The sequence below is a fragment of the Oncorhynchus keta genome, unplaced genomic scaffold (assembly GCF_023373465.1).
Source record: "Oncorhynchus keta strain PuntledgeMale-10-30-2019 unplaced genomic scaffold, Oket_V2 Un_contig_7104_pilon_pilon, whole genome shotgun sequence".
NCBI classification, from domain to species: domain Eukaryota; kingdom Metazoa; phylum Chordata; class Actinopteri; order Salmoniformes; family Salmonidae; genus Oncorhynchus; species Oncorhynchus keta.
In genome coordinates, this window is record NW_026289259.1 from 17,754 (window position 1) to 36,444 (window position 18,691).

General features: G+C 49.3%; 1 protein-coding gene across 1 annotated transcript; it reads left to right on the forward strand.

Annotated features, from left to right (window-relative positions):
- Window positions 1–9,540: 9,540 nt before the first annotated feature.
- On the forward strand, window positions 9,541–11,793 carry LOC127926189 (uncharacterized; the record flags this gene model as incomplete). The annotated part of the gene is made up of 1 exon (XM_052511654.1): window positions 9,541–11,793. A coding segment is annotated over one exon (2,253 nt), but the record flags the coding sequence as incomplete, so codon positions are not given.
- Window positions 11,794–18,691: the final 6,898 nt, after the last annotated feature.

Here is an 18,691-nt window from a genome sequence, read left to right on the forward strand (position 1 = left end):
TTTATATATAACCCTTTATTTAACCAGGTATTTATGTATATAACCCTAACCCTTTATTTAACCAGGTATTTATATATATAACCCTTTATTTAACCAGGTATTTATATATATATAACCCTTTATTTAACCAGGTATTTATATATATAACCCTTTATTTAACCAGGTATTTATATATATAACCCTTTATTTAACAGGTATTTATATATATATATAACCCTAACCCTTTATTTAACCAGGTATTTATATATATAACCCTTTATTTAACCAGGTATTTATATATATAACCCTTTATTTAACCAGGTATTTATATATATAACCCTTTATTTAACCAGGTATTTATATATAAATAACCCTTTATTTAACCAGGTATTTATATATATAACCCTTTATTTAACCAGATATTTATATATATAACCCTTTATTTAACCAGGTATTTATATATATAACCATTTATTTAACCAGGTATTTATATATATAACCCTTTATTTAACCAGGTATTTATATATATAACCCTTTATTTAACCAGGTATTTATATATATAACCCTTTATTTAACCAGGTATTTATATATAACCCTTTATTTAACCAGGTATTTATGTATATAACCCTAACCCTTTATTTAACCAGGTATTTATATATATAACCCTTTATTTAACCAGGTATTTATATATATATAACCCTTTATTTAACCAGGTATTTATATATATAACCCTTTATTTAACCAGGTATTTATATATAACCCTTTATTTAACCAGGTATTTATGTATATAACTCTAACCCTTTATTTAACCAGGTATTTATATATATAACCCTTTATTTAACCAGGTATTTATATATATAACCCTTTATATAACCAGGTATTTATATAACCCTTTATTTAACCAGGTATTTATATATATAACCCTTTATTTAACCAGGTATTTATATATATAACCCTTTATTTAACCAGGTATTTATATATATAACCCTTTATTTAACCAGGTAGACCAGTTGAGAACAAGTTCTCATTTACAATTGCAAATGAGGTGAGATAAGCGAGGCAAATATAGTCCATGGAGGTGAAATAATTACAGTTTAGCATTAACACTCGATAAACATCAATCGGTAAGATAATTAATAGAAACATGCTTTTTTATTTCATAATATACATTGTTTAAAATGGCCAAGTTCACAGTTCAGTTGGTAAGAGACAGACATTCAGTAAATACTTGGTTTACTTTTGTGTTTTCCTTGTTTTAGTGTTGGTCAGGACATGAGCTGGGTGGGCATTCTATGTATGGGGTCGGGTTTGTCTATTTCTATGTTTGGGCCTGATATGGTTCTCAATCAGAGGCAGGTGTTGGTCATTGTCTCTGATTGGGAACCATATTTAGGTAGCCTGTTTTGTGTTGGGTTTTGTGGGTGATTGTTTCTTGTCTGTCTGAGCATTACAGAATCCCGCATAATTAAATTGAATGGAGTCAGCAGGAGCAGCAGCCAACCCTCTCCCATCGATGGAGGAACGGGTTCTCCACCACACCACCGTTCTCCATCGGATCGGATCCGCAATGGATCAAGTGAGGGAGAGAATGGACAGATGGGAGAGGAGTGGTCTCCTCTCTCCACCTTCGGCACCCACGGTTCCGGACTCCCCATCTCCCGACTCCAGCACCCTCCGTCTGACGCTACCAAGGGCTTATGATGGATCGGCGGCGGGTTGCCAGGGGTTTCTGCTCCAGCTGGAGCTATACCTGGCCACCATCAGACCCACTCCCTCATGAGCAGAGAGGGTGAGTGTCCTCATCTCCTGCCTCACGGGTCGTGCTCTGGAGTGGGCGAACGCAGTCTGGAATGGCCCAGACTCAGCGGGAGCACCACACAGAGTTTTCCTGCCGCTTCCGTGCCGTGTTTGATCACCCACTAGACGGCCGAGCGGTGGGAGAACGACTATTTCATCTCAGGCAGGAGAGGAGGAGCGCCCAGGATTTCGCGCTGGAGTTCCAGACCTTGGCAGCCGGATCTGGGTGGAACGACAGGGCCCTTATGGACCACGACAGGTGTGGTCTCCGAGAGGACGTCCGCCGGGAGCTAGCGTGTCGGGACACCACTCTGTCACTGGATCAGCTGATTGACATGTCCATTCGACTGGATAATCTGCTGGCTGCCCGCGGGCATTCAGAGAGGGTTCTGTGCGTTCCACCACCCAGCCCCTCCGCTCTTATTCCAATGGAGTTGGGAGGGGCTGCACCGAGGGGTACCGGAGGAGGAGGCCTTCCCTGCACCAACTGTGGTCGGAGAGGACACACGTCTGATCGGTGCTGGGGGGGTCCGTCTGGGAGTAGAGATTTAAGTCATTTAGCAGAGATGGCAGGCGGAACGCTTCTCGGTCACCCCAGGTGAGTCGGCATCAAACTCACCCAGAACCCCTTATTGGCCACATGTTTGTCTTAACCTTTTTTCCTTCACTTTTTCCCCTCTTCCCAGCATAGGGCGCTAGTCGATTCAGGCGATTCAGGCGTAGGGGGAGGGTTACCCCACTGTGATGGCGTTTGACCTCTATAATCAATACACGGATTCGCAAACCTCTCTCCTTTTTTCACAAAAAGAAACTCGAGGAGACGGGTGAATTGGAGGGTGCCACTCACTCCCTAGATAGCCGGCCATTAGGGTCAGGGATGGTCAGGGAGACCACGGTCCCACTGGACATGGTGACGCGGCGGAATCATAGGGAGCGTATCAGTTTCTTTATTATTGATTTGCCTGCGTTTCCAGTGGTGCTGGGGACTCCCTGGCTGGCCCGGCACAATCCTAAAATTTCGTGGAGACAGGGGGTTCTCCAGGGGTGGTCAGAGGAGTGTTCTGGAAGGTGTTTGGGAGTTTCCATCTGTGCCACGTCGGTGGAGAGTCCAGACCAGGGTTCCACGGTGTGCATTCCCCCCGAGTATGCCGATTTGGCAATCACTTTCAGTAAAGTGAAAGCGACTAAATTACCACCTTATCGACCGGGAAGGGATTGTAAGATAGATCTCCAGGTAGACGCTGCGCTTCCCAAGAGTCACGTGTACCCACTGTCCCAGGAGGAGACGTTGGCAATGGAGACATATGTCACGGAGTCGCTGGGACAGGGGTACATTCGGCCCTCCAATTCACCCGTCTCCTCGAGTTTCTTTTTTGTGAGAAAAAGGAGAGAGGTTTGCGTCCGTGTATTGATTATAGAGGTCTAAACGCCATCACAGTGGGGTATAGTTACCCTCTACCTCTCATCGCTACGGCGGTGGAATCATTTCACGGAGCGCAGTTCTTCACAAAACTGGATCTCAGGAGCGCGTATAGTCTGGTGCGTATTCGGAAGGGAGACGAGTGGAAAACCGCATTTAGTACTACATCCGGCCACTATGAGTACCTCGTCATGCCGTATGGGTTAAAAAATGCTCCAGCCGTTTTCCAATCTTTTGTAGACGAGATTCTCAGGGACCTGTGCGGGCAAGGAGTGGTTGTTTATATCGATGACATTCTGATCTACTCGGCCACTCACACCGCGCATGTGTCTCTGGTGCGCAAGGTGCTTGGTAGACTGCTGGAGCATGACCTATACGTCAAGGCTGAGAAATGCGTGTTCTCTAAACGAGCCGTCTCTTTTCTGGGATATCGCATTTCCACCTCGGGGGTAGTGATGGAGGGTGACCGCATTAGGGCCGTGCGTAATTGGCCGACTCCGACCACGGTAAAGGAGGTGCATCGGTTTTGGGGTTTTGCCAACTACTACCGGAGGTTTATCCGGGGTTTTGGCCAGATAGCGGCTCCCATTACCTCACTGCTGAAGGGGGGCCCGGTGCGGTTGCAGTGGTCAGCAGAGGCGGACGGAGCATTCAACAAGTTGAAGGCGCTGTTCACTGATGCGCCCGTGTTGGAGCATCCGGACCCCTCTCTAGCATTCATAGTGGAGGTGGACGCGTCCGAGGCTGGGGTGGGTGCCGTGCTATCACAGCGCTCGGGTACGCCACCAAAACTCCGCCCCTGCCCTTTCTTCTCAAGGAGGCTCAGCCCAGCGGAGCGTAACTATGATGTGGGGGACCGGGAGTTGCTAGCGGTGGTTAGAGCTCTGAAGGTGTGGAGACACTGGCTTGAGGGGCTAAGCACCCTTTTCTCATCTGGACTGACCACCAGAATCTGGAGTATATTCGGGCAGCTAGGAGACTTAACCCACGTCAGGCAAGGTGGGCCATGTTCTTCACCCGTTTCCGGTTTACTTTGTCTTATAGACCGGGCTCCCAGAACGTGAAGGCTGACGCACTGTCCCGCCTTTACGACACGGAGGATGGGTCCACCGAACCTACTCCCATCCTTCCCGCCTCAAAGCTGGTAGCCCCAGTGGTATGGGAGGTGGACTCGGACATCGAGCGGGCGTTACGGGCTGAACCCGCGCCTCCTCAGTGTCCAGCGGGCGAAGGTACGTGCCGCTTGGTGTTCGGGACAAACTGATTCGGTTGGCTCACGTCCTACCCTCCTCGGGTCATCCTGGGGTGACGAGGACAGTGGGGAGCCTTCAGGGTAGGTATTGGTGGCCTACGTTGGCTAAGGACGTTAAGGGTTATGTCTCCTCCTGTTCAGTGTGCGCTCAGAGTAAGGCTCCTAGGCACCTTCCTAGAGGGAAGCTACAACCCCTCCCCGTTCCATGCGGCCATGGTCACATCTGTCCATAGATTTCCTGACCGATCTTCCGCCGTCTCAGGGGAACACCACGGTTCTAGTGATTGTGGATCGGTTCTCTAAGTCCTGCCGTCTCCTCCCGTTGCCCGGTAACCCTACAGCCCTACAGACTGCGGAGGCATTATTCACCCATGTCTTTCGGCACTACGGGGTACCGGAGGACATCGTTTCTGATCGGGGCCCCCAATTCACGTCTCGGGTATGGAGAGCGTTCATGGAACGCTTGGGGGTCTCTGTCAGCCTGACCTCCGGTTATCACCCGAGAGTAATGGGCAGGTGGAGAGAATGAACCAGGAGGTGGGTAGGTTTCTGCGGTCGTATTGCCTGGATCGGCCAGGGAGTGGGCACGATACATTCCCTGGGCTGAAAGGGCTCAGAACTCACTACGCCACTCCTCTACTAACGTGTCCCCTTTTCAGTGTGTGTTGGGGTACCAGCCGGTCCTGGCACCATGGCATCCGAGCTAGACCGAGGCTCCTGCGGTGGAGGAATGGGTACAGCGCTCCAAGGAGACCTGGAGGGCCGTCCAGGAATCTCTACAACAAGCGAGTGGACGGCAGAAGAGGAGTGCTGACCGTCACCGCAGTGAGGCCCCCGTGTTTGTACCGGGGGACAGGGTCTGGCTCTCGACCCGAAACCTCTCCGCTTGCCCTGCCGGAAGCTGGGTCCGCAGTTTGTAGGGCCCTTTAAAGTCCTGAGGAGAATAAACGAGGTGTGTTATCGATTACAACTCCATTCCTATTATCGTATTAACCCCTCGTTTCATGTGTCTCTCCTCAGGCCGGTGGTAGCTGGTCCCCTGCAGGACAGTGAGGTGCCGGAGGCCCCCCCCCCCCTGGACATCAAGGGGTCCCCGGCGTACGCGATCCAGGCCATTCTGGACTCAAGAAGCCGGGTGAGGGGCCTGCAGTACCTCGTGGACTGGGAGGGGTACGGTCCGGAGGAGAGGTGCTGGGTACCGGTGGGGGACATCTTGGATCCATCCATGTTGAGGGATTTCCATCGCCTCCATCCGGATCGCCCTGCACCTCGTCCTCCGGGGCGACCTCGAGGCCGGTGTCGGCGTGCTGTGGGAGCCACGCGTCAGGGGGGTACTGTCACGAGTCCGACCGAGGGTGTTTCCCGGGCGGGTGGAGCTCGGGCGGTGATTGTTTTTCCTCCCCCTCCTTGTATGTTTAGTGGTAGCACCTGTTCATGTTAATTAGTTTGTCTTTATTAGACAGCCGGCCCGCCTGGTTGTTGTGCGGGATTATTTCATTGTAACCTTCGGCTCTGTTGTAAAGGTACGTGTTTGTACCTGGTCGTGATTTTTCCATTGTATTTTTTGATTCCCTGTGTCTTGGGAACGTAACTTTTGTGAGCACCCTGTGGTGCGTTGGTGCTATTAAAAGACGCACAGCATTGAACTCTGTCTCCTGCATTTGACTCCACACCCGGAGCATTACATTGTCTTTGTGTCTATGCACCAGATAGGACTGTGTTCGTGGTTCATATTTATTGTTTTGTAGTTAGTACATGTTAAGTGTCTCTTATTAAAGAACGTGAAGAACTCTAACCACGCTGCGTTTTGGTCCGCCTCTCCTTCCCAGGAAGAAAGCCGTTACAAATAGATTGTCCACCATCTGTGTGTTATCCAGACGGAAAAGAGAAATGGGCAAAATAACATTTCGATTTAGAGTAATAAAGAAATGGAATAAATTAACTCAGCAAAACTAGAAACCTTTCAACATAAACATTTTTTTTTTTTAATTATTTAAATATAATACATAGAAATGCCGCTGGTGCTCAATATCCCTAGTGAGGGAGATGTGAATCCCTAGTGAGGGAGAGCTTCAATATCCCTAGTGAGGGAGATGTGAGTCTCTGGCTTCAATATCCCCTCTGGCTTCAATATCCCTAGTGAGGGAGATGTGAGTCTCCGGCTTCAATATCCTAGTGAGGGAGATGTGATCCCTAGTGAGGGCTGCTTCAATATCCTAGTGAGGAGATGTGATTCTCTGGCTTCAATAGTGGGAGATGTGACTCTCCGGCTTCAGATATCCCTAGTGAGGGAGATGTGATTCTCTGGCTTCAATATCCCTAGTGCTGCTGGTTGATGACCCTGTTAATAAAAGTCTAAATGAACTCTGAACTTTCCCCAACGTATCCTTTGACCAGACTCATGCTGCTACATATATTAGTCTGTTCGTCTCAACAGTGGAATTCCATGTAACAGCTGATTAAAGCCTTATTGAGGAAAAGCTGGAACAGAGAGGTGGGGAGAGGAAGCTACTTTCACCTCATTGGGCACAGGATCAGTCACTGAGCTCTCTCTGTCTTTATGTCCCTTCTGGGTCTCTCCCTCTTTCTCTCTCTGTCTTTATGTCCCTTCTGGGTCTCTCCCTCTTTCTCTCTCTGTCTTTATGTCCCTTCTGGGTCTCTCCCTCTTTCTCTCTCTGTCTTTATGTCCCTTCTGGGTCTCTCCCTCTTTCTCTCTCTTTCTTTATGTCCCTTCTGGGACTCTCCCTCTTTCTCTCTGTCTCTCCCTCTTTCTCTCTCTTTCTCTCCCTCTTTCTCTCTCTCTCTTTCTCTCTTTTCTCTCTCTCTCCACCACCACCATCTTTCTCTCTCTCTCTCTCTCTCTGTCTCTCTCTCTTTCTCTCTCTCTGTCTCTCCCTCTTTCTCTCTCTGTCTCTCCTCTCTTTCTCTCTCTTTCTTCTCTCTCTTTCTCTCTCCTCTTTCTCTCTCTCTCTCTCTCTCTCTCTCTCTCTCTCTCTCTCTCTCTCTCTCCCCATGTCTCTCTCTCCCCATGTCCAGTCCTCCCTCTCTCTCTCTTTTCTCTCTCTCACCCCTGTGTCTATCCCCTCCCTCTTTCTCTCGCTTTCTATGTATCTCTCCATTTCTCTCTCCACGGAGCCTGTACAGGGCTCTAGCTCACTGGAAGGCTGGAGGGGAAAAGTGTGTGGGTTGACTATGACACATGGAGATGAGCAACTTCAAAGGTGCTGCTGGCCGCCACCTAACAATGTCATTACATAGGAGATGTCATTAAAGGTGAGGAGAGGAGAGAGAGAGAGAGAGAGGAGAGAGAGAGAGAGAGAGAGAGAGGAGAGAGAGAGAGAGAGAGAGAGAGAGAGAGAGAGAGAGAGAGAGAGAGAGAGAGAGAGAGAGAGAGAGAGAGAGAGAGAGAGAGAGAGAGAGAGAGAGAGAGTGAGTGAGTTACTCTCGGAGGATGTGTTGGAAAAATTATTAATTCATGGCTGTGTTCTTAGGCAAAATTGTGAGTGAGCCCACTCCCTTGGCTGAGAAGCAACCCCACACATGAATGGTCTGAGGACGCTTTACTGTTGGCATGACACAGGACTGATGGTAGCGCTCACCTTGTCTTCTCCGGACAAGCTTTATTTCCGGATGCCCCAAACAATCGGAAAGGGGATTCATCAGAGAAAATGACTTTACCCCAGTCCTCAGCAGTCCAATCCCTGTACCTTTTGCAGAATATCAGTCTGTCCCTGATGTTTTTCCTGGAGAGAAGTGGCTTCTTTGCTGCCCTTCTTGACACCAGGCCATCCTCCAAAAGTCTTCGCCTCAATGTGCGTGCAGATGCACTCACACCTGCCTGCTGCCATTCCTGAGCAAGCTCTATACTGGTGGTGCCCCGATCCCACAGCTGAATCAACTTTAGGAGGCGGTTCTGGCGCTTGCTGGACATTCTTGGACGCCCTGAAGCCTTCTTCAGAACAATTGGACCTCTCTCCTTGAAGTTCTTGATGATCCGTTAAATGGTTGATTTAGGTGCAATCTTACTGGCAGCAATATCCTTGCCAGTGAAGCCCTTTTTTGTGCAAAGCAATGATGACGGCATGTGTTTCCTTGCAGGTAACCATGGTTGACAGAGGAAGAATAATGATTCCAAGCACCACCCTCCTTTTGAAGCATCCAGTCTGTTATTCGAACTCAATCAGCATGACAGAGTGATCTCCAGCCTTGTTCCTGTCAACACTCACACCTGTGTTAACGAGAGAATCACTGACATGATGTCAGCTGGTCCTTTTGTGGCAGGACTGAAATGCAGTGGAAATGTTTTGGGGGGACTCAGTTCATTTGCATGGCAAACGGGGACTTTTCAGTTAATTGTAATTCATCTGATCACTCTTCATAATATTCTGCAGTATATGCAAATTGCCATCATACAAACTGAGGCAACAGACTTTTTGAAAATTAATATTTGTGTCATTCTCAAAACCTTTGGCCACGAGCCTACAGTTAGAAGAGAGACTGCAGTAACCCGATCCTTGATTTAATGATGTTTGGTAATACTTTGTAAACCTTTGGCGAACATGGTCGTGCGTAGTGCCAATAGGGCACACAAGAGGTGGAAATTCTGAAGGAGATGTTCTTCACGGTTCTGATTAGGAGTGACTATTACATCCCACAAGATGTTGAGCAACAGATGATTGATGTTTTGTGGTGTTTCTATGAAAACATATATTCACCCCATAGTACTTCATTATTCCACAACCACGACCCACAACGCCCCACAACCCCGACACACCTCACCCCGCTCCACCCCGTCCCAACCCCCCCACCCCACAACCCTGACCCACCCCACTTCCACAACCCTGACCCACCCCACTCCACCACCCCACCACCCCGCTCCACAACCCCGTCCCACCCCACAACCCTGACCCACCCCCCCACCCTGACCCACAACCCCACCCACCCCGCTCCACAACCCCACTCCACAACCCCGTCCCACCCCGGCTCCACAACCCACCCCACTCCACACAACCCCGACCCACCCCGCTCCACAACCCCGACCCACCCCCTCCACAACCCCGTCCCACCCCACAACCCCTGACCCACCCCACAGCCTCCACAACCCCGACCCCCGCCTCCACAACCCCCCCCACCCCGCTCCACAACCCGACACACCTCACCCCCCTCCACACCCCCTCCCACAACCCCGACCCACCCCGCTCCACAACCCGTCCCACCCCCTCCACAACCCCGTCCCCCCGCCCACAACCCTGACACAACCCCCCCACCACAACCCCGACCCACCCCTCCACAACCCCGACCCACCCCGCTCCACAACCCCGACCCACCCACCCCGCTCCACAACCCCGACACACCACAACCCCGCTCCACCACCCCGACCCACCCCACTTCACAACCCCGACACACCTCACCCCACTCCACACTCCCACAACCCCGACCCACCCCGCTCCACCCCACAACCCCACCCACCCCAACCTCCACAACCCCGACCCACCCACCCCACAACCCCTCCCACCCCACTCCACAACCCCACCCACCCCGCTCCACAACCCCGACACACCTCACCCCCGCTCCAGCCCCCGACCCACCCCACCCTCAACCCCGACCCACCCCACTCCACAACCACCTCACCCCACTCCACCACCCCACCCACAACCCCGACCCACCCCACTCCACAACCCCGACCCACCCCTCCACAACCCTGACCCACCCCGCTCCACAACCCCGACCCACCCACCCCGACCCACACCCCGACCCACCCCCTCCACAACCCCGACCCACCCCGCTCCATCCCCCAACCCCGCTCCACAACCCCACCCCCGCCCCACCCACCCCCACCCACCCCCACTCCACAACCCCGACCCACCCCGCTCCACAACCCCGACCCACCCACCCCACAACCCCGACCCACCCCACTCCACAACCCCGACCCACCCCGCTCCACAACCCCGACCCACCCCCCCCACCCCCCGCTCCACAACCCCGACCCACCCCACCCACAACCCCACCCACCCCGCTCCACCCACCCCCACTCCACAACCCCCGACCCACCCCCCCTCCACAACCCCGACCCACCCACTCCACAACCCCGACCCACCCCCTCCACCCCCGCTCCACAACCCCACCCACCCCGACCCACCCCCCCGACCCACAACCCCGACCCACCCCGCTCCACAACCCCACCCACCCCGCTCCACAACCCCGACCCACCCCCACTCCACAACCCCACAACCCACCCCTCCACAACCCCGACCCACCCCCCACAACCCCGACCCACCCCCTCCACAACCCCGACCCACCCCGCTCCACAACCCCGACCCACCCCCCACCCACCCCCACCCCGACCCACCCCGACCTCCACAACCCCGACACACCTCACCCCACTCCACCCCCCACTCCACAACCCCGACCCACCCCGCTCCACAACCCCCCGACCCACCCCGCTCCACAACCCCGACCCACCCCACTTCCACAACCCCGACCCACCCCGCTCCACAACCCCGTCCCACCCCACTCCCCCACCCCACTCCACAACACCCACCCCACTCCACAACCCGACCCACCCCACTCCACAACCCTGACCCACCCGCTCCACAACCCCGACCCACCCCACTCCACACCCCACTCCACCCGACCCACCCCGCTCCACAACCCCACACCACCCCGACCCACCCACTTCTCAACCCCCACCCACCAACCCCTCACCCAGACCCACCACCCCACTCCACAACCCCGACCCACCCCACCCACAACCCCGACCCACCCCACTCCACAATATGCTCCACAACCCCGACCCATGGCTCCACAACCCCGACCCACCCCGCTGAGACCCACCCGCTCCACAACCCCGACCCACCCCACTCCACAACCCCGACCCACCCCGCTCCACAACCCCACTTCACCCAACCCCGACCCACCCCACTCCCACAACCCCGACCCACCCCACTCCACAACCCCAGATGACCCACCCCACTCCACAACCCCGACCCACCCGGCTCCACAACCCCGACCCACCCCCGCTCCACCACCCGGGACCCCGACCCCTGCTCCACAACCCCGACCCACCCCGCTCCACAACCCCGCTCCACAACCCCGCTCCACAACCCCCGACCCATGCTCCACAACCCCCCGACCCACCCCCATCCACAACCCCGTCCCACCCCTGGTCCCACCCCCTTCCCACCCCACTCCACAAACCACAACCCCGCTGCTCCACAACCCCGACCCACCCCTGGCTCCACAACATCACCCCACAACCCTGACCCACCCCACTCCACAATGTCCCACCCCACAACCCTGTCAGTGCACCCTTCCAGCCCTCCTCCTCTCTCAGAGGAACATATGATGGACGTGAGACAAGGCAAGAGACGAGATGTCTGACGGACTCTACGGGATCCTGGACGTCTTCAGTCTCTCCGATGGACCATCAACTGTCTGGTCCCTTAATAATCGCTGGCTGGACTGTATGTTAACATGTCTGTTCTATGTAGACAAAGAGGAGCCTCTCTCTCTCACTCTCTATACCAATCTCCCTCTCTTTCTTTCTTTCTTTCTCTCTCTCTCTCTCTCTCTCTCTCTCTCTCTCTCTCTCTCTCTCTCTCTCTCTCTCTCTCTCTCTCTCCCTCACCCCTTTTCTTCTCTATGAATAAGTGTAATATTTGGGACGATAGAGAGGTCAGGAAGCTATGTCTCTTGTGTGACAGCAGTGATAAGTGGGTGTGTGGTGACCCAATCTTCTCTGATGAACTGTCATCCCTCTTTCATCCCGACTGACTCAAGCCGGACAGACAGAGGTGTCTAAATCCACCCACGCAGGAGCTGCTTTTCACATCAGACTCCTCATCACTCCCCCCTCCTTCCTCCTCTCCTACTCCTCTCCTTCTTCCTCCCCTGCCCACCAACCCCACTCCATCCTCCACACTACTAAACAGCCCTAACCTGTCAGCTCATCCTCCTCTGTCCCTTCCTCCTTCCTCCACACTACTAAACAGCCCTAACCTGTCAGCTCATAACCTCCTCTGTCCCTTCCACCACACTACTAAACAGCCCTAACCTGTCAGCTCATCCTCCTCTGTCCCTTCCACCTTCCTCCACACTACTAAACAGCCCTAACCTGTCAGCTCATCCTCACTACTAAACAGCCCTAACCTGTCAGCTCATCCCTCTCCTTCCACCTACTAAACAGCCCTAACCTGTCAGCTCATCCTCTGTCCCTTCCACCCTTCCTCCACACTACTAAACAGCCCTAACCTGTCAGCTCATCTGGCCCTCCTCTGTCCCTGTCAGCTCATCCTCCCTTCCTCCACACTACTAAACAGCCCTAACCTGTCAGCTCATCCTCCTCTGGCCCTTCCTCCACACTACTAAACAGTAGTCAGCTAACCCCTCTCCGATCTAACCCCTCACAACTTTCTCCTCTCCCCTCTCTCCTCCCCTCTCCCTCTCTCTGCCCCTCTCCCCACACCTTCTCTCTACCCCTCTCCCATCTTCCCTCCCCTCACCCCTGACCTGGGACCTGGCATTGCCCTCTCTGCCTCTGTGGTGCTCTGAACAGGGCGCTGTTGCTCTTCTCTTCCTGTCTCTCTGATCTCTGATTAGTTCTGGGTGCTACGCTAGCCTAACGTCCGCCAGACCTGGCACACCCATCTCCACACACACACACACACACACACACACACACACACACACACACACACACACACACACACACACACACACACACACACACACACACACACACACACACACACACACACACACACACACACACACACACACACACACACAGACACAGACACAGACACACACACACACACACACACACACACAGACAGACACACCCATCTCCTCTTTAATCTGCTGTGTCTGTGAGTGATAATATAATCAGGTCTTTTAAGGCAGAGCTCAGGCTTTATAGTGAGGATGAGTCCTAAATGACCCACTCCGTTGATCGATGGAAGGCAGAGCTCAGGCTTTATAGTGAGGATGAGTCCTAAATGACCGCGTATTCCTTTATAGTGAGGGATGAGTCCTAAATGACCCACTCCGTTGATTGATGGAAGGCAGAGCTCAGGCTTTATAGTGAGGGATGAGTCCTAAATGACCGCGTATTCCTTTATAGTGAGGGATGAGTCCTAAATGACCGCGTATTCCTTTATAGTGAGGGATGAGTCCTAAATGACCGCGTATTCCTTTATAGTGAGGATGAGTCCTAAATGACCCTTTATAGTGAGGGATATTCCTTTATAGTGAGGATGAGTCCTAAATGACCCCTATTCCTTTATAGTGAGGGATGAGTCCTAAATGACCCCGTATTCCTTTATAGTGAGGATGAGTCCTAAATGACCCCGTTGATATTCCTTTATAGTGAGGATGAGTGAATGACCCCGTATTCCTTTATAGTGAGGATGAGTCCTAAATGACCCCGTATTCCTTTATAGTGAGGATGAGTCCTAAATGACCCCTATTCCTTTATAGTGAGGATGAGTCCTAAATGACCCCCCGTGCTTTATAGTATTCCTTTATAGTGAGGATGAGTCCTAAATGACCCGTATTCCTTTATAGTGAGGATGAGTCCCTATTCCTTTATAAATGAGTCCCCCGTATTCCTTTATAGTGAGGATGAGTCCTAAATGACCCCTATTCCTTTATAGTGAGGATGAGTCCTAAATGACCCGTATTCCTTTATAGTGAGGGATGAGTCCTAAATGACCCTCTATTCCTTTATAGTGAGGATGAGTCCTAAATGACCGCGTATTCCTTTATAGTGAGGATGAGTCCTAAATGACCGTTGATCGTATTCAGGCTTTATAGTGAGGATGAGTCCTAAATGACCGCGTATTCCTTTATAGTGAGGATGAGTCCTAAATGACCGCGTATTCCTTTATAGTGAGGATGAGTCCTAAATGACCCCGTATTCCTTTATAGTGAGGATGAGTCCTAAATGACCCCGTATTCCTTTATAGTGAGGATGAGTCCTCAATGACCCCGTATTCCTTTATAGTGAGGATGAGTCCTAAATGACCCCCTTTATTCCTTTATAGTGAGGATGGATGAGTCCTTTATAAATGACCCCCTATTCCTTTATAGTGAGGATGAGTCCTAAATGACCCCGTATTCCTTTATAGTGAGGGGGATGAGTATTCCTTTATAAATGAGTCCCCCCTATTCCTTTATAGTGAGGGATGAGTCCTAAATGACCCCTATTCCTTTATAGTGAGGGATGAGTCCTAAATGACCCCGTATTCCTTTATAGTGAGGGATGAGTCCTAAATGACCCCGTATTCCTTTATAGTGAGGGATGAGTCCTAAATGACCCCGTATTCCTTTATAGTAAATGAGTCCCCCCTATTCCTTTATAGTGAGGATGAGTCCTAAATGACCGTGTATTCCTTTATAGTGAGGGATGAGTCCTAAATGACCCCGTATTCCTTTATAGTGAGGATGAGTCCTAAATGACCCCTATTCCTTTATAGTGAGGATGAGTCCTAAATGACCGTGTATTCCTTTATAGTGAGGGATGAGTCCTAAATGACCGTGTATTCCTTTATAGTGAGGGATGAGTCCTAAATGACCCTGTATTCCTTTATAGTGAGGGATGAGTCCTGAATGACCCCTTATTCCTTTATAGTGAGGGATGAGTCCTGAATGACCCCTTATTCCTTTATAGTGAGGGATGAGTCCTAAATGACCCCGTATTCCTTTATAGTGAGGGATGAGTCCTCAATGACCGCGTATTCCTTTATAGTGAGGGATGAGTCCTAAATGACCCGTATTCCTTTATAGTGAGGATGAGTCCTCAATGACCGCGTATTCCTTTATAGTGAGGGATGAGTCCTCAATGACCCCCTATTCCTTTATAGTGAGGGATGAGTCCTCAATGACCCCGTATTCCTTTATAGTGAGGGATGAGTCCACAATGACCCCGTATTCCTTTATAGTGAGGATGAGTCCTAAATGACCCCGTATTCCTTTATAGTGAGGGATGAGTCCTAAATGACCCCGTATTCCTTTATAGTGAGGGATGAGTCCTAAATGACCGCGTATTCCTTTATAGTGAGGGATGAGTCCTAAATGACCCCGTATTCCTTTATAGTGAGGATTGAAACTCATCCAATGCAGGACAGATTAAAGACCAGATCTCCAGTTTAAAGTGATGGATTTAAATGGGGAAGTTGTATTTTTGTGCTCATAAGGTTTCCCCGTTTGGAGCAGACTTCAACTCTAGTTTTACTTTTTAAAATTTTTTTACAAACACTCTTTGTTGGCCGACACCTGTTTCCTCCCCTGGTTGGTCAACTGGGGAAACCAGAGACTCGGTTCCATTGACTACTCAGGACAGACACCCCAGGTTACAGTCATGCCCCAGCTAAAGGCAGGACGACTTCCTGTACGAGGCAGAACCTGACAACTGTGGAGGGTTGCAGTATGTAGTACGTCTTCCCTCTCTCAGCAGCCTTCCAGATGCATCCAGATATAATTCGAAGTAAATAAAGATGACTGTTTGTTGTCTGCTTCCAACCCTCGGCACCACGCTGACAAACAACAGGAGATTAAAGTTTTAAACATCCGCTAGGTTCTGTTTATCTCGATGTTAAAGCCGTTCTGAGATGGTCGAGGGGGGCCGGCGGGTGGCACCTGTCCCCTGCTGGGATCCGCCTCCTCTCCACGCCCACCACCATGTTACCAAGGAAACAGCGGAACCTGCTTGAACGGTAAGTGAAACATCTAGAGATGGACGTTTTATATGAATTTTCCACCTGAACGTCGTAACACACACATAGTAACACAGACAGAAACAGTACAAAATGGCCGTCTGCTTCCTGTTCTTCTCAGACCCTGTTTTACTGTGGTCCCCGCCCCCCTGTTGGGGGATATGATGTCACCTTAGCGTGTTGGCTTATAACTTAGAACTCTCACTCCTTCTAATAAAGAACAGGCTTTAGAACTTAGAACTCTCACTCCTTCTAATAAAGAACTGGCTTTAGAACTTAGAACTCTCACTCCTTCTAATAAAGAACAGGCTTTAGAACTCTCACTCCTTCTAATAAAGATCAGGCCTTAGAACATAGAACTCTCACTCCTTCTAATAAAGAACAGGCTTTAGAACTTAGAACTCTCACTCCTTCTAATAAAGAACAGGCCTTAGAACTTACAACTATCACTCCTTCTAATAAAGAACAGGCTTTAGAACATAGAACTCTCACTCCTTCTAATAAAGAACAGGCTTTAGAACTATCACTCCTTCTAATAAAGAACAGGCTTTAGAACTTAGAACTCTCACTCCTTCTAATAAAGATCAGGCCTTAGAACATAGAACTTTCACTCCTTCTAATAAAGAACAGGCCTTAGAACATAGAGCTCTCACTCCTTCTAATAAAGAACAGGCTTTATAACTTAGAACTATCACTCCTTCTAATAAAGAACAGGCCTTAGAACTTAGAACTCTCACTCCTTCTAATAAAGATCAGGCCTTAGAACATAGAACTCTCACTCCTTCTAATAAAGAACAGGCTTTAGAACTTAGAACTCTCACTCCTTCTAATAAAGAACAGGCCTTAGAACTTACAACTATCACTCCTTCTAATAAAGAACAGGCTTTAGAACATAGAACTCTCACTCCTTCTAATAAAGAACAGGCTTTAGAACATAGAACTCTCACTCCTTCTAATAAAGAACAGGCCTTAGAACATAGAGCTCTCACTCCTTCTAATAAAGATCAGGCCTTAGAACATAGAACTCTCACTCCTTCTAATAAAGAACAGGCCTTAGAACTTAGAACTCTCACTCCTTCTAATAAAGAACAGGCCTTAGAACGTAGAACTCTCACTCCTTCTAATAAAGAACAGGCCTTAGAACTTAGAACTCTCACTCCTTCTAATAAAGAACAGGCTTTAGAACCTAGAACTCTCACTCCTTCTAATAAAGAACAGGCTTTAGAACTATCACTCCTTCTAATAAAGAACAGGCTTTAGAACTTAGAACTCTCACTCCTTCTAATAAAGATCAGGCCTTAGAACATAGAACTCTCACTCCTTCTAATAAAGAACAGGCCTTAGAACATAGAGCTCTCACTCCTTCTAATAAAGAACAGGCTTTATAACTTAGAACTATCACTCCTTCTAATAAAGAACAGGCCTTAGAACTTAGAACTATCACTCCTAATAAAGAACAGGCCTTAGAACTTAGAACTATCACTCCTTCTAATAAAGAACAGGCATTAGAACATAGAACTCTCACTCCTTTTAATAAAGAACAGGCTTTAGAACATAGAACTCTCACTCCTAATAAAGAACAGGCTTTAGAACTTAGAACTATCACTCCTTCTAATAAAGAACAGGCTTTAGAACATAGAACTCTCACTCCTTCTAATAAAGAACAGGCCTTAGAACATAGAGCTCTCACTCCTTCTAATAAAGAACAGGCCTTAGAACGTAGAACTCTCACTCCTTCTAATAAAGAACAGGCCTTAGAACATAGAGCTCTCACTCCTTCTAATAAAGAACAGGCCTTAGAACATAGAACTCTCACTCCTTCTAATAAAGATCAGGCCTTAGAACGTAGAACTCTCACTGACTGAAGACTTGTGCAGGGAAAGATCTCAGAGCAGACAGGCGATGCCAGCAGACCTACAGGGAAAATACACAGTAACAGCAGAACAAATCCCACCATTTCCTCATGTGTGGTGTGAGTGGTCCAGATGTAATATACTACTGTAATATACTACTATAATGGACTACTATAATAGACTACTATAATAGACTACTATAATAGACTACTGTAATAGACTACTATAATAGACTACTATAATAGACTACTGTAATAGACTACCATAATAGACTACTGTAATAGACTACTATAATAGACTACTGTAATAGACTACTATAATAGACTACTATAATAGACTACTATAATAGACTACTATAATAGACTACTATAATAGACTACTATAATAGACTACTATAATAGACTACTGTAATAGACTACTGTAATAGACTACTGTAATAGACTACTATAATAGACTACTATAATAGACTACTATAATAGACTACTGTAATAGACTACTATAATAGACTACTATAATAGACTACTATAATAGAGACACAGTATATAGACTACTGTAATAGACTACTATAATAGACTACTATAATAGACTACTGTAATAGACTACTATAATAGAATACTATAATAGACTACTATAATAGACTACTGTAATAGACTACTATAATAGACTACTATAATAG